Source organism: Mercenaria mercenaria, chromosome 1 (assembly GCF_021730395.1).
Source record: "Mercenaria mercenaria strain notata chromosome 1, MADL_Memer_1, whole genome shotgun sequence".
Taxonomy (NCBI): domain Eukaryota; kingdom Metazoa; phylum Mollusca; class Bivalvia; order Venerida; family Veneridae; genus Mercenaria; species Mercenaria mercenaria.
In genome coordinates this window covers 28,230,204-28,244,527 of record NC_069361.1, presented here as the reverse complement: position 1 = coordinate 28,244,527, position 14,324 = coordinate 28,230,204, and the positions used below count along the sequence as shown (strand labels likewise).

The window sequence follows — 14,324 nt, the reverse complement described above, 5'->3', positions numbered from 1 at the left end:
CATGGGGTACATTCTATAAATATGTATAACAGAATTCCACGTTTCTTTTTAAGCAGGCGCTACGATGTACATTTCATTACCTCTTATGAACAGATTCTGTCAAGCCGTGTCTGCTAAAAAGTCATTAGTCTAACCTCAAACAGATGTAGCATAATAGTCAAATGCACATTTATTGTCGTTTGTATGAAACAATTTGTTCCTACTTAAGAAATAACTATACGTATTAAACCGCACACTCATGTACTCACTCGGTCACTTAACATTCGTACTTGTATTTATGTACCCATTCGGCCAGTTACTCAACATCTGTACATGCATGTACTCACCCGATCAGTTACTCAACATTCGTACATTCATGTACTCACTCGGTCAATTACTCAACATTCGTGCATTCATGTACTCACTCAACATCCGTACATGTATTCATGTACTCGCTCAACATCCCTTTATGAAGTTTCATATCAGATATTTTTATTCATAAATGACATGGAATATAGTGCACATGATTTTATATTCCATGAACTTGTAACTTAAGTGGTATGTTTTTAATTTGAGTATGTATATCGTCTCTTGTAGTTTTAGTTAGAACGGTTATTTACAATTGTTTTATGATGTATGTAAATTTCTTTGATTGTAAATGAATGAGACATAAATAAACTTGAATACAATAGGTTATGGAGAGATCAGCTGATAACAAATGGGCAATTTGTACACATTTAACGTCAGGCAAATGATATTTTTGTAGTAATAACTATAGCAGATAAAACTACCTATGCAAATGCATTAATGTGAAATAGAAGGGAGATAAAAATGAAAAAATGCCAAGCTATTTTTGATAAGTTTATCTCTCTTGATATCTATTATATATGATATGATAATAAACCTCGTTTGATAAAAGGTTATTTTAACATTCAACTGTTGTTAATTCCATCCTTCAAACTTGTAATGAAGCCATGATGTAATATCTGAGCATGATTCAATCTAATATCACTAACTACCTATTGAAATTTCCTTCATTTGCTGCTGTTGCTTTTTTGTGTCTTCTCGTCCTGTCCTTTTTGTCGTGTGTTAAAATATTAAACTGGGCGAAGCAGTGGCAAGTAAAATTTAACTCTTTTAAAACAGAAGCAATATTTTTCATAGTAGCTTAAATTATGACCTCCTTTGTAAATGATTAAAGAAATCCCAACATTGTAATTCTAATGTTAGTAAAACTTGTGGTCAAATTTACTAAATGTACATTTTGTATGTACTGTAGCGCTATATGTCTTTGCCCAAAATTCCCATCCCTTTCACTGCCCCCATCTTCATTTTTATATCTTGCATATAATCAAATGTACTTGTTGCATTTTGGAAGCAACCTGTTTGCTATATCTTTCCAATACTGTTTCTATTTGTTGCGGGACCTACCTTCCGTTCTATGGCTCAGGCTGCGGTTACTGTACTCTGAGTTTACGAGAAATCTACCCTTACATTTTTTTTGATGTACTGTATCTATGTCTGTATATTCAAGTCTTGATGTACATTTACTAGGGTACTCAAGGTGAGCTATTGTGACCGCCTTGTGCACATCGTTGTCTTCAACATCTGACTGTTAACATTCTAGAGGTCCCACTTTCGGCCTAATCTTAATGAGACTTAGTCAGAATGTTACCCTTAATAAAATTTCAGATAAGATCGAAACCGGGTCATCTGGGGTCAAAAGCTAGGTCACTAGGTCAGTTAATAGGAAAACCTTATTATACCTAATATGCAAGAGAATACAATCGTCCTATACTATCTCACGGCTTATTACTCAAACTTCCAAACTTTGTAAATGCTCGTACGCCCCGTATTAAAACTAGAATAAATTTATATAAACGGCCGAGGAGATAAACCAGTTGTTTTGCAATTTCCTATTTCTCTACTCATCCGCTCTTGAATACTGAAATAGTTACTTTCGGTTCATGTCCATACAGGATGATAAAACTTTGTTAATATTATCACTCATCTTTGGAAATCTACAGTTGTTGTTCCTGTGTCGTCGTCTACAGCAGTTTCACCTTCAGTTAGTACGCTAAAGATATTTAAAATCAATCACATTATTTAACCGTCTTTGCGATTAAACTGGATAGGTTCTCGTGTTCATTAGAGTACAAAGTGCTGATGGTAAGTCACGTTACTGCAGGCCGTCCATCACACATCTGTGTACACGTCCGCAAGTCAACATTTTGGCAAACGGTATATCCTTTTAAGCAAATGAAACTTAGCATGTATGTTCCTTGTGATGTCCTCTACCAAACTTGATCGATGGTTCCGATCGCCAACAAAGCTAAAACTATAATAATCTTCAAAATACATCGTCTCCTTAATAGCTGGGTCGATTTGAAATAGTTTCACGGAATATGCCTTTGGTGATCCGCTACCAATATTGCTAAAGTCATTGCGATTCGTCCAAAGCATGTACAGCACACACTTTTGTACGTAGTCAGTTAATGGTCCCTTTAGTTTTGTGGTCAATAAGTCAAAGGTAAAAGTCACAGTGATCTCGAGACCGGTAACAATTTGGGGGAAAGATTAGGTCTATATTATTAAGGCTTCAAAGGATGACTGCCGGTGATCACTAAATGGTACAGGTCTACTTGTTGGGGGCCATTAGGTGAAAGGTTAAATGACTTAGAGATTTATAACAACAGAACAATGCTTTTGCCTTCGACTTCCTAACTTATCAAAGTGATGACACCAATAACTCAAAGATTAACGTCAAAGTGGCCTTGAGAACAAAATAGTCTCAGATCAATACCTTTAGAAGGCTTAGGCCTATGATCATCCAACTTCACAGTCTTGTTGTCCATGTTCTCTTCTGAATTTGGGATAATCAGGTTAAAAGTCATAGCTTACTTGAGACTGAAAATTACACAATCAGTACTAGTAACTTCGATAAGCCATCATGATGGGTGTATAATTACGTGTTTAACAAACAGGTCTCGTTGTATACAACGGAAACCTTAACAATGTTTGTCAGAATCTGCTGGTCCCGGAAGTTGAAACAATTGTACAGATACTCATTGCATGACCCGCTGCCAAGACTTCAAAAGATATCGTCACAAGAGTTGCATAGTCAATTTTCCCAAATGTATTTAGTGGAAACTGAATAACATTCTTGTCGGAAACTGCTGGCCCGATTTTGAAACAATTTCACACAAACGTTTCTTTGGAGACTACAAGAATTTTTCAAATCATTCCGATTTGTCGAAAAGCATGGCTGTCAGTTGGCGTGGGCAGTTTTTCTCTTTATGTATATGGTAAATTCTTAAAGTATTAGAAACATCTAATGTCAAAATAGTTTCACAGAATGTCCCTCTTCCAGGGAGAAGTGGGCAATCATAGAATGGCTGCTAGCTGTTGTGCGTAGTCTCACTATGGATGTACGAAGATGTTAAAATAGTCCTTGGAACCTACAGATGCATTACAAAAATAGTTTTTGTTGCCATGCTTACTTCAGATCACAAATTTGGTGAAAGTAGCATCGTTTGTTTGTGTTTACAGCAAAAACTCAAAATATCTTCCGTAAAACTGATTACAACAGTGACCCTGATACAAACTTGTCTACACAAAAATGTCTGCTATTGGGCTTATCCGTTTTACACCTATTCGAGTTGTGAAACCCTGGTGAGCAATCTATGCCCTTCTTGCTTTACGTTGTAAGGGCTTATTTCATGAAATGCTTATTCAAAATTATATAAGCTTTCATCAGTCGCTTCCAGTTCAAAATGTAAACGACTTATTAAATTGTACCTTTATCTAACTTATTGTGCAGTGTAAGCTCTGCTGAAATAAATGAATAAAGATTTCATCAGTTTCATCATATCACCAGTGATAAATATTTTTGTCAAACTAATTAGAACTTCCAAAGACCAGGGTTTGTATTTTGGTTAATTCTATATTACACATTTTTACCTTAATTAAAAATTGGGTACATATTTTCTCAGAATCATGTACTTGTAGTTCCTACCCTACCTAGTTTCTACTCTACATTTGTAAAGTTATGTAATAGCTGGGCAGATAACTGAAACAATACTGCATTTGGTGATGCAAGCATGAAATTTGGCATGTGTACTCGTCTGAGCCTACTTCTTTCAAAAAAACCCGTTAGCCACTTGAAAATTCAAAATGCCGGCCATTTTTCAAGATGGCCGCCACAGGAAGTTGATTTTTGACTTGAACAGACCTATACAGAGTTTATTTTTGTCAATTTTGAGAAAAAATATCTCTTAAGATGCTTTGCGTGTGCAAAACCTATTTTTGATACACAAAAGACTGGTTTCAAAATCCAATATGGCGTCTTTTTTTCAAGATGGCCGCCATTTCATGTAAAAAGCACTGATTTGCCATTAACACTGACGTTCCTAGTCAAATCAATTTTAATGTTATGGACAAATAACATATTTAGAGTGTTAAGGACAGTCTTGTCTCGCCTGCGACTTTTAAAACTGATGGCGGACAGAGGCGTAGCTTTTCCGACGGCGACGGCAATGACGAAGGCAGCGGTGACGTCAACGTTAAGTTTGTATGTCAATTTTTTTCTCAGAAACCACTCTGTTTATTGGATTGAAACTTCGCACACGTCTTTGTAATCATTAGGCGCTGTACAAAGACAAGTTCCATAACTCTGACAAACATTTTAACAAAATTATCCCCCTTTTAAACATTAGAATTTTCAACGTTAAGTCTTCGTATTAAGTTTTTTATTTCTCAGAAACTACTGTTTAAATCGAGTTGATACTTCACACATGCCTTCATGGTCATTAGGCACTGTCCAAAGCCAAGTTCAATATTCTGACATGAATTTTAACAAAATTACCCCCTTTTAAAATTGAAAATTGTAACGATAAGATTTTGTGTCTCTAAATGGAATATATTTTAATTATGTCCCTTTATGGCCGTCACTGCTTGATTGGAACTTGTAGTCAAACTTTATATAAGGCAGACATTTTTAGAATTAAAGTGTATGTAGTAATCCACGTAGACACATCAATTTTGATAAACAAAAGACCTGCTTTGTGTCATAGATGAAACAATGCAGATCTAACGTACTTGTTTCCTCTGGAAGGCATTTCCAGTGTATCTGCCAAAGGTCACCATGTTTCTCCCATTCCCATTCAGCAGGATTCTCGACTTCCATTTAGCAAAACAGTGCCTGTCCCCATACGCAACTAGCTAGGTATGCAGCACGCTTTGTGTGTTCGGCAAAGGCTGCTTGAGTTGGGGGAATAACATCATATGACCTCTGTTTTGGGGCAAACATGTCCAGTCTGACACAATAAAGATGACAAACTTTTCAAGAACCATTTTGTTTTCATTAGTCATCACTGTCCAATATACTCCTTGGTTCTCAAAGACATCTGTCACTTCCCGGAAATAATTCCAAGTTCTACTACCAGCCTTTCTACCCTTTCCCCGGAAACCTGACAATACTGTTTGACATGGCCGAATGATTGAATGACATCATGTATGGAAAACCAATTCAAATCTGTTTGAAGGCTACCCACAGCTGTACAAGGCCAAGCCCTTCCAGCTCAGAAAATACATGAAAAGCGATGACAACTAAAACGAAATGAGGTCATGGCGCTAGACGAAGGGTTACTAGCAACAGGAAAATCCCACCCAGTTGGTGCAGTTTCTTGGGGGATAATGATAACAAGACTGATCTTTTTATTTTTCGGCCGACAGACATGTTGAAATGCACACACAAATAACTGTAATTTTGACCAGAGAGGAAAAGACTGTATGCAGTCAGGAGAATCTGTCTTGAAGGTCTGAAGCCATGCAGTCATGAGGAATTCGATATACGGATGGTTATACATGCATGCTGTTGTGGAGGGTCCTAAACAGCTTGCCAGTAAAGCTACAGACACAGATTTAGTTGCCACCGCTATTCATGTATTTTTGAGCTGAAAGATCGTGGCCTTGAACAATTGTGGGTAGCCTTCGGACAGGGAACAAATTTGAGATGGATTCCCATAAATGATTTCATTCAATCAATTGGCCATGAGAAAGCAAAACGTATTGATTTCTTTCATGCGTTTACAGGTTTTGATGTAGTGTCAGGTTTCCGGGGAAAAGGTAAAAAGACTGTTGGACAAATTGGAATGTTTGTTCGGAAGTGACAGATGTCTTTAAGATTTTAGGTGTATATCGGCCAGTGATATCTAATGAGGACAAGGGGGTTCGTGAAAAGCTTGTCACCTTTATGTAAGACAGGCCAAGTTCTATAGCAGATATTTACGGCGTCAGACTGGATATTTTTGCCCGAAAACAGATGTCATATGATGCTCTTGGCCCAACACAAGCAGCCCTTGCCAAACACACAAAGCGTGCTGCATACCAAGCTGGTTGGATATAGGGACAGGCATTGTTTGCCAAATGGAAGTCGAAAATCCTGCTGAATGGGGATGGCAGAAACAATGTGACCTTTGGCAGATGCACTGGACAACAACCCACCAGTTTCAAATAGCTGTAAAGAACTGTCCAAATGTGCATGTAAAACAATGTTGTTCTAGGTGTATATGCAAACGTTTTGGACTCCCGTTTATGGATTTATACAGCTGCAAATGTGAAACTATTTGGCAAAAATATAAAGTCGTGAGACATGCCTTCCAGGGGAAACAAGAACAGTAGACTGCTTTGTTTCACCTATGCACAAAGCAGGTCTTCTGTTTATCAAAATTGATGTGTCTACGTGGATTGCTATATACACTTTAATTTTAAAAATGTCTGCGTTATATAAAGCCGGACCACAAGTTCTAATCAGCAGTGACGGCCATAAAGGGACATAATTGAATAACATTCCATGTAGAGACACAAAAACTTAACATTACAATTTCTAATTTGGGAAGGGAGGTAATTTTGTTAAAATTCATGTCAGAGTTATGGAACATGGCTTTGTACAGTGCCTAATGACCATGAAGGCTCATGTGAAGTTTCAACCCTATAAACCTAATAGTTTCTAAGAAAAATACTTAATACGAAGACCTAACGTTGAAAATTCAAAGTTAAAAAGGGAGATAATTCTGTTAAAATCTGTCAGAGTTATGGAACTTGGCCTGGTACAACGCCTAATGGCCGCAAAGGCATGTGTGAAGTTTCAACCCAATAAACAGAGTAGTTTCTGAGATAAGGACTTGACATACAAACTAAACGTTGACGCCACCGCCGCCGTCGTCATTAAGAAAAGCTACGCCTTAGTTAGCCGTCAGTTCCTGAAGTCACAGGCGAGACACAAACTGTCCTTCAACACTCTAAATATGTTATTCGACTATAACATTAAAACTGATTTAACTAGGAACGTCAGTATTAATGGCAAATTAGTTCTTTCACATAAAACGGCGGCCATCTTGAAAAAAGATGCCATACTGGATTTTGAAACCAGTCTTATTGTGTCTCAAAAATAGGTTTTGCACACTCAAAACATCTTAAAAGATATCTTTTCCTCAAAACTGACAAAAAAAAAAGAACTCGGGTTTAGGTCTGTTCAAGTCAAAAGTCAACTTCCTGTGGCAGCCATCTTGAAAATGGCCGCCATATAGAATTTTCTAGTGGCTAACGGGTTTTTTGAAAGAAGGAAGCTCAGACGAGTAAACATGCCAAATTTCAGGCTTGCATCATCAAATGCAGCATTTTCCCGAATAATTGACTTAATCTGCCCAGCTTTAAAATGGTAACCTGGTATAACAGTATCACAGAAAATAAACAACAAAAATATATAAGGATCTTTTATATTTTCTTTTCAAAGAATAAACATACATTACTGTTGAATGTTTTCTAGTTATACATATAAAATTCTGAACTAAAGCACAAAAATACAAATAATTCACTGTTACAATAAAGGTAAGCAATCTTTCAAATAGTGATGATTTTATCCTGAAGAAAGAGACAGTATGACAGAAAATAACTATCATAAAATGCGTTCTTACTGAGTTCTGTTTGATATAAGATTTTTTTTATTTGGGTTTTACGGCGCACCAGCAAAACGTTTGAAAAGTGTACTAATATTTCATTCTGTACTCATCATTCAAGTTAAATTGGTCAAATTTAGACAACCTCAAGGCAGAAAAAACGTTAAAATCAAAATCCTGAAAGTATACTTTCTTATGTTGAAATGGCCACTAATATCCATTTTTGAAGATATTGTGGCAGTGGAACACCAGACCTGAATAAATAATCATCTCCTGCCATACAGCCGCTCCACTAACAAAATGCATTACATTCATTCAAAGACCTTCAACTATGCCAAAACAACTTGTTACCTTACAATCTACTAAAACGACCTAAAACACGTATTTCATACTTTTACATTCACATATATTTTTCAAAATGCTGTCTTCAAACCCTGAATAGTCTTGTACGCAGAATACATTCTACAATTTTACTGCTGTTCTTGACAGAATTATAACACTTTTGTGATTTTCTTGACCCAATTATTGCCAACCAAGTTCTAAAGATGATTTGGATGACTAGTCTCAAACTTCTAGTACCTGACAGGTTATTCTCAACATGGTGCTGAAACTTACCTCCAGGAGCATTGCAGTCTAAAAAGTTTTTAACCGATGGAATCAAAAACACCTTTTATATCTCTGTTACAAGGAAGGTATATATCATGTCCAAACCCAAGGGGGAAAACCAAATAATAAACATCTTATCAAACAGTTTACCAAGGACTGCGAAAACTAGTTTGGCACAGTGAAAAGATCTTAAAAACATACTTATATATTCATTCACAAACAGAAATACTCTGTAAAAATCACAGATGAACAAGTTTTCTACAACAAACATTATTTTTCAAATATATTCATCATTGTAAGCAACTTTGCACATGTACAAAATAAAACACCTGCATATACCATGACTACATTCTCTAAATTTTAATATTTCATTATTTTTTTTAAAAAATAAACATTTCCTGTTTGTTTTAATAAATGTAAGAGACTCTTAGCATAGTGAAATGACAAAATTTTCAAACAATTTACAAAATATTACAACTTTAAAAGGCAAAGTATGTTTATAGTTTAGCATGCTAAACTTTAAATAGTAGCAAAATGTACTTCAGCTTCCATATTAAATTTATATACAGCAGCAACCAGCTAATGTAAACAAAACAGTTGAATGTTAGCTGTTTAACCTTTACTCTGCTAAATTTCTAAATTAGACTGGTCCATTATTCAATTTCAGCAGTACCACTTCTTATTCAAAGGGGTGTTCGCTAAAAATTTACTGACTGAACAGCAACCAGTGCAGACCATGATCAGCCTGCACATTTGTGCAGGCTGATCTTGGTTTGCACTGGTCGCAAAGGCAGAATAACTTGCTGCCAGCAGGCTAAAGGTTAATGTGTTAGAAAGAGTACTCAAGGTATATGCATAACTTGCTTTATTTCACTTCTGACAGTAAATTACCCTTTATACCATCAGGACCTATAACTGACAGCACATTAATAATAAATAAATAAAATCATTGTAAATATACACATTTCTTCATTTTAAACATTTTCAAAGATATTTGAAGGAAGAAAAGTAAATTTACGACAAAATGCTTAAATTAAACTTCAAGAATTACAACTGAGAATAAATAATTTGTGAGTTTTGCAGCCAATAAATAGAATTTCAATTGTATACACCATATAATACTTTAATCAGTTGTCCTGGTTTTTTGTCTACTTTAAAAAACAAGAGGACCATGATGGTCCTGAATCGCTCACCTGTCCCCACATGACCCAGTTTTGAACTGAGTATGACATCGTTTTTTCTATTATTTGACATAGTGACCTAGTTTTTGAGCTCATGTGACTCAGTTTTGAACCTGACCTAGATATCATCGAGATAAAAATTCTGACCAATTTTCATGAAGATCCATTGAAAAATATGGCCTCTAAAGAGGTAACAAGGTTTTTCTATTATTTGACCTTATGACCTAGTTTTTGAAGGCACGTGACCCAGTTTTGAACTTGACCTAGATATCATCAAGGTGAACATTCTTACCAATTTTCATGAAGATCCATTGAAAAATATGGCCTCTTGAGAGGTCACAAGATTTTTCTATTTTTTGACCTAATGACCTAGTTTTTGACCGCACGTGACCCACTTTCAAACTCAACCTAGATATCATCAAGGTGAACATTCAGACCAATTTTCACGAAGATCCATTGAAAAATATGGCCTCTAGAGAGGTCACAAGGATTTTCTATTTTTAGACCTACTGACCTAGTTTTTGACCGCATGTGACCCAGTTTCAAACTTGAACTAGATATTATCAAGGTGAACATACTCACTAATTTTCATGAAGATCCATTGAAAAATATCACAAGCAAAAGTTTACGGACGGACGACGGATGCCACGCGATCACAAAAGCTCACCTTGTCACTTTGTGACTGGTGAGCTTAAAAAAACATACTGACTTCATGTTCGTAGTGTCCGTTTAAAAACATACATCCTCCGAAATATGGACACTAACTTAACCATTTAAAATGGGAAGTTTTAAAGAGTAAAGAAATATACATAAGATAGCAACTATTAGAACAAACTGCCTACAAAACTATACAATGTTTTTATCACTTGACGAAAATAGACACTATAGATTCAACACAACGTTTCTAGGAAACTGTACATTGTCTTAGCAACTATTCAGTAAAATAAACAGTGTTTCTATGAAACTGACTTCTATCACTGTAAGACACAAATAGCAACTACTGAAACAACACATAATGTTTGTGAAATGTTTATCCAATATTCGGGAATTTATCACGGATTTCATCTCCGAAGTCTGCATCCTGACGTATTTCCATTTGATAATATTCTCTAAATTATATCAGAAATTCAAAATCTGGTTTGAATGGTAATGATATTGCTGAAATATTCAACGTTAGAGTGAAGCAGACGTCTTATACATTTTTCTCTAGTTTTTTTCTCTGCGCCTGCTTCAAGTCATGTACGGCTCATGTGCATGGTATGAAGTCATTGGTGGGAAAGACGAAGCAGACGGCGAAACTGGATTCTGATACTGTGGTTGTGAATATATTTGTACAAGCTCTGCAACAATGTTACAGATTTCTGTAAAATTTGGACGGTCTTTTGGGCTTTCTACCATACATTTCCGTACAAGATCTATCATTTCATTTGGGCAATGTTCTGAAAACTCTAAACACACATCACCAGCTTTGAGACCTTTCAAAAGTTCTTCATCATTGCGGTTTTTATGTGGCATATCAGCTAAATGTAAAACTTCCCACATAAATACACCATATGCCCAAACGTCACTTTTTGTAGAATAGTCTGCTTCCAGCACTGCTTCTGGCGACAACCATCTAAGCGGTAAAGCAGTCTGATTGTTTATAATCACATATTCACTGGCGTACAGGTCTCGTGCTAAAGCCATGTGAGATATTTTCAGTTCGAGACGTGATGTTAGAAGCACATTTCTTGTAGCAAGATCTCTGTGAACAAATCTGTTATTAGACATATGTTCCATTCCTAGTGCAACCTGGTTACACATTCCAATTTTCTGTAAAATAGTCAATGGTGGAATTCGCCGTCGACCATTGTTGTCAACACGTGATGCTAACAAGAACTGTTTCAAATCACCCTGAAATTTAAATTGAATCATTATATGATGAGGTTCCTAAATTATTCAAAACCATTTTATTCCAGTTAAAAATGTAAGAAACTGAACTAAGATTGAACTAAAACATTGTATTTTTTAAACGTAATCCTTATACAACACATTCTGAATCTGAATAACAGATTTCTTATCTAAATTTACTAATACATATTGATTACTTGAATCATATATATAAAATATTGTCACAGACTGTCCAAATGTGTCTGGATAAATGATGTAAAGTCCCAGTGTTTTTATAGACAATGTTTATTCTTGTGTACTAACGCTGATCGCATGCTGCTGTATGGGGGGTGATCAAAATGCTCGAGTCATCCAGAGCTTTGAGCCATTCAAATATAGAACATCCAAGGCACACTGCCCTTGACTCCACAAGTTGTTAAAACCTATGCCGTGTTTCACTGTTGACTCGTACTTAAGATGGTATAATTCTCATATCACTGTTATTTCATACTTTGATGTACAACAAACAGCACTGTTCAAAATTCACTCTTCCAGGTTATTTATTCTTCTGGAAATATTCTTAATATTCATGAGTGTTTTGATACATGTGACTCCGAGAATACAGTCGAACTTTGTTTGCTTTATCTCAAAAGGAGCAGCACAATTTGAGCTGGTCGCAAAACGCACTATGTTGGTTTACTCATGGTGCGGCTCATTTAATGAGTTTTCAGTAGTTTCAGCCATTGAACAAAATACATTATATTGGGATTTTGCTCAGACCTGACGATAAGTTCGAGTGAAGGATGGTGTCTGAATTATCCAAGTTTAAGCAAACAAAGTTTGACTGTATTAAATTAAAATCCTTCCAGGCATATAGATTTCAGGACAAAATGTCCCGGATGGGACGGGACGCGACGGGACATGCCAAACTGACTCCTATATAGCCCCCCCAAACATGTTTGGTGGGGGTATAACAATGTAATAATTGACATACCCAGTCACAATATTCTGCTATGTAAAAGTAGGGTTCTATTTCCTTGCAGACACCCAGCAGCTTTATAACATTATTTTGGTCAAGCTTTGAATACATTTCCATTTCCCGCTGAAACTCGTAGTAATGTTGGTCCTCTTTTGACAACAGTGACTTGACTACAACTTGGGTCTCTATTTCTCCTGACCGTATACCACGAGCCTTGGCCAGAAATACATCTCCAAACTGACTTTTTCCTGTGTTAAAAACAAACAAACAAGAAGTTAACTTTATTTTTACTGAAAAAGGTTCTTTTTTTATAAAAACTGAAGTGAACAAGTTAGCAAAAAGGTCTGCACTAAAACTGTTTGTCTGAAGTAATATTCATGTTGTTTCAAACAGAAAAAAAAACAAACTTATTTGCCGTCTAATCTTTTTGCACACATCCCAAAGTTCTAAATAAAATTAATATGATTTTTAAATCAATTTTAATGAATTACTTATCAGAAAAGTCTAACACTTGTCCTAATAAAACTGCACAATCCTCCAAATCAGTTGTATACTTCCCAAAGTTCTGTTTAAAACTGCTTTTATTTTCGAATGAGTTAGGAAAATTTCTGGAACCAGGACAAAAGTCTAATAAAAAAAATTAATTTCTGAGATTTTAAATGTAAATACCTAAAATTCCTATTGTCTGCAACTCCTGTCTCGGAAAATAGAGTCTGTCTACGCTTGTCTTTCCGGCACTACGTTGTGACTGCTGAGATAAATTTTGTGACTGTGTGTGAGAATTGGAGTGCGAGTTTGAGTGAGATGAATGTGAAGGGTGAGAGCTGAGAGCAGAAACATGAGAGCGGTTGTCACTGTCACTACGGCAACCATGCGTTCCACCAGAATCCCGATCACCCTCTTTCATCAGTAGTTCATGTTGTTCAGATTGAGGCACACCGCCATTCTGTTTCTCACCATTCACTGTAAAATGCGTATGTTACAATACTTGTTATTCAGCTAACAGTGCTTAAAACACACACAATACATGCAACAAAGTGGAGTAAAAAGGTGTGATAAATGTTGCCCTCTTGTTATTTACTGTCTGCTCACTTTACTCAGTACCAAGAACGCGAGAATACCAACCTGAAGCTCATTAGCTCTATCCCTGCATGAGGTGAATATTTCCATGACAATCTGACAGAAGACTGTTCATTTGTTATATTTGGTATTCAGTCTCACTGACACAATGTAGGTACATTGCTTATAATACGTTGCTTATAATACCACAGGTACTGCTACAGGCATAAGGAACTGCAGACCTTCTGTAAGCAAGATGGATGGTTTCCTTTACATGAAAAATTCTACATCCCAAGCAAGGTTTCCAATCCAAACTGGCTACAGATGTTTCGAAGTAAGCAATCTAAACCATTGCAACATATTTATATACTTCTCAGGAATATAGAAACACTGCTACAATGGATACATAAGGGACCACTGTATTATGACTAGACTTCTGTTGGAAAAGAAAATTTTAAAGGAACAAAAACAAAGAACAAAAATTACTTACATATAGCCTTTCTGTTACGCCTCTGTAGCAGTAGTCTGTAACTACAGTACGCTGTCAGTCCAATAACAAGTGCGAGGTACGCTCCCGCACTGCACACAGCTATAATCACTGTACGCATCATATCAAACCCTTCTTCTTCCTGTGCATTCATCTTGGTGTATTCTGATCCACCTGAAAAAAGGTTAAAAACTTAAAGAAATGTA

At 36.1% G+C, this 14,324-nt stretch overlaps 1 protein-coding gene across 1 annotated transcript in view; it reads right to left on the bottom strand.

The window, feature by feature from the left end:
- Positions 1–7,741: 7,741 nt before the first annotated feature.
- Positions 7,742–14,324, bottom strand: part of LOC123542913 (inactive tyrosine-protein kinase 7-like) — a 142,166-nt gene continuing 135,583 nt past the window's right edge. The window contains exons 14-17 of the mRNA XM_053542959.1: positions 14,122–14,292; positions 13,242–13,535; positions 12,588–12,820; positions 7,742–11,617 (exon numbers count right to left, since the gene is read on the bottom strand). Of these exons, the coding sequence (XP_053398934.1) occupies positions 10,955–11,617; positions 12,588–12,820; positions 13,242–13,535; positions 14,122–14,292 (1,361 nt within the window). The 3' untranslated portion in view covers positions 7,742–10,954. The remainder of the gene's footprint in view (positions 11,618–12,587; positions 12,821–13,241; positions 13,536–14,121; positions 14,293–14,324) is intronic.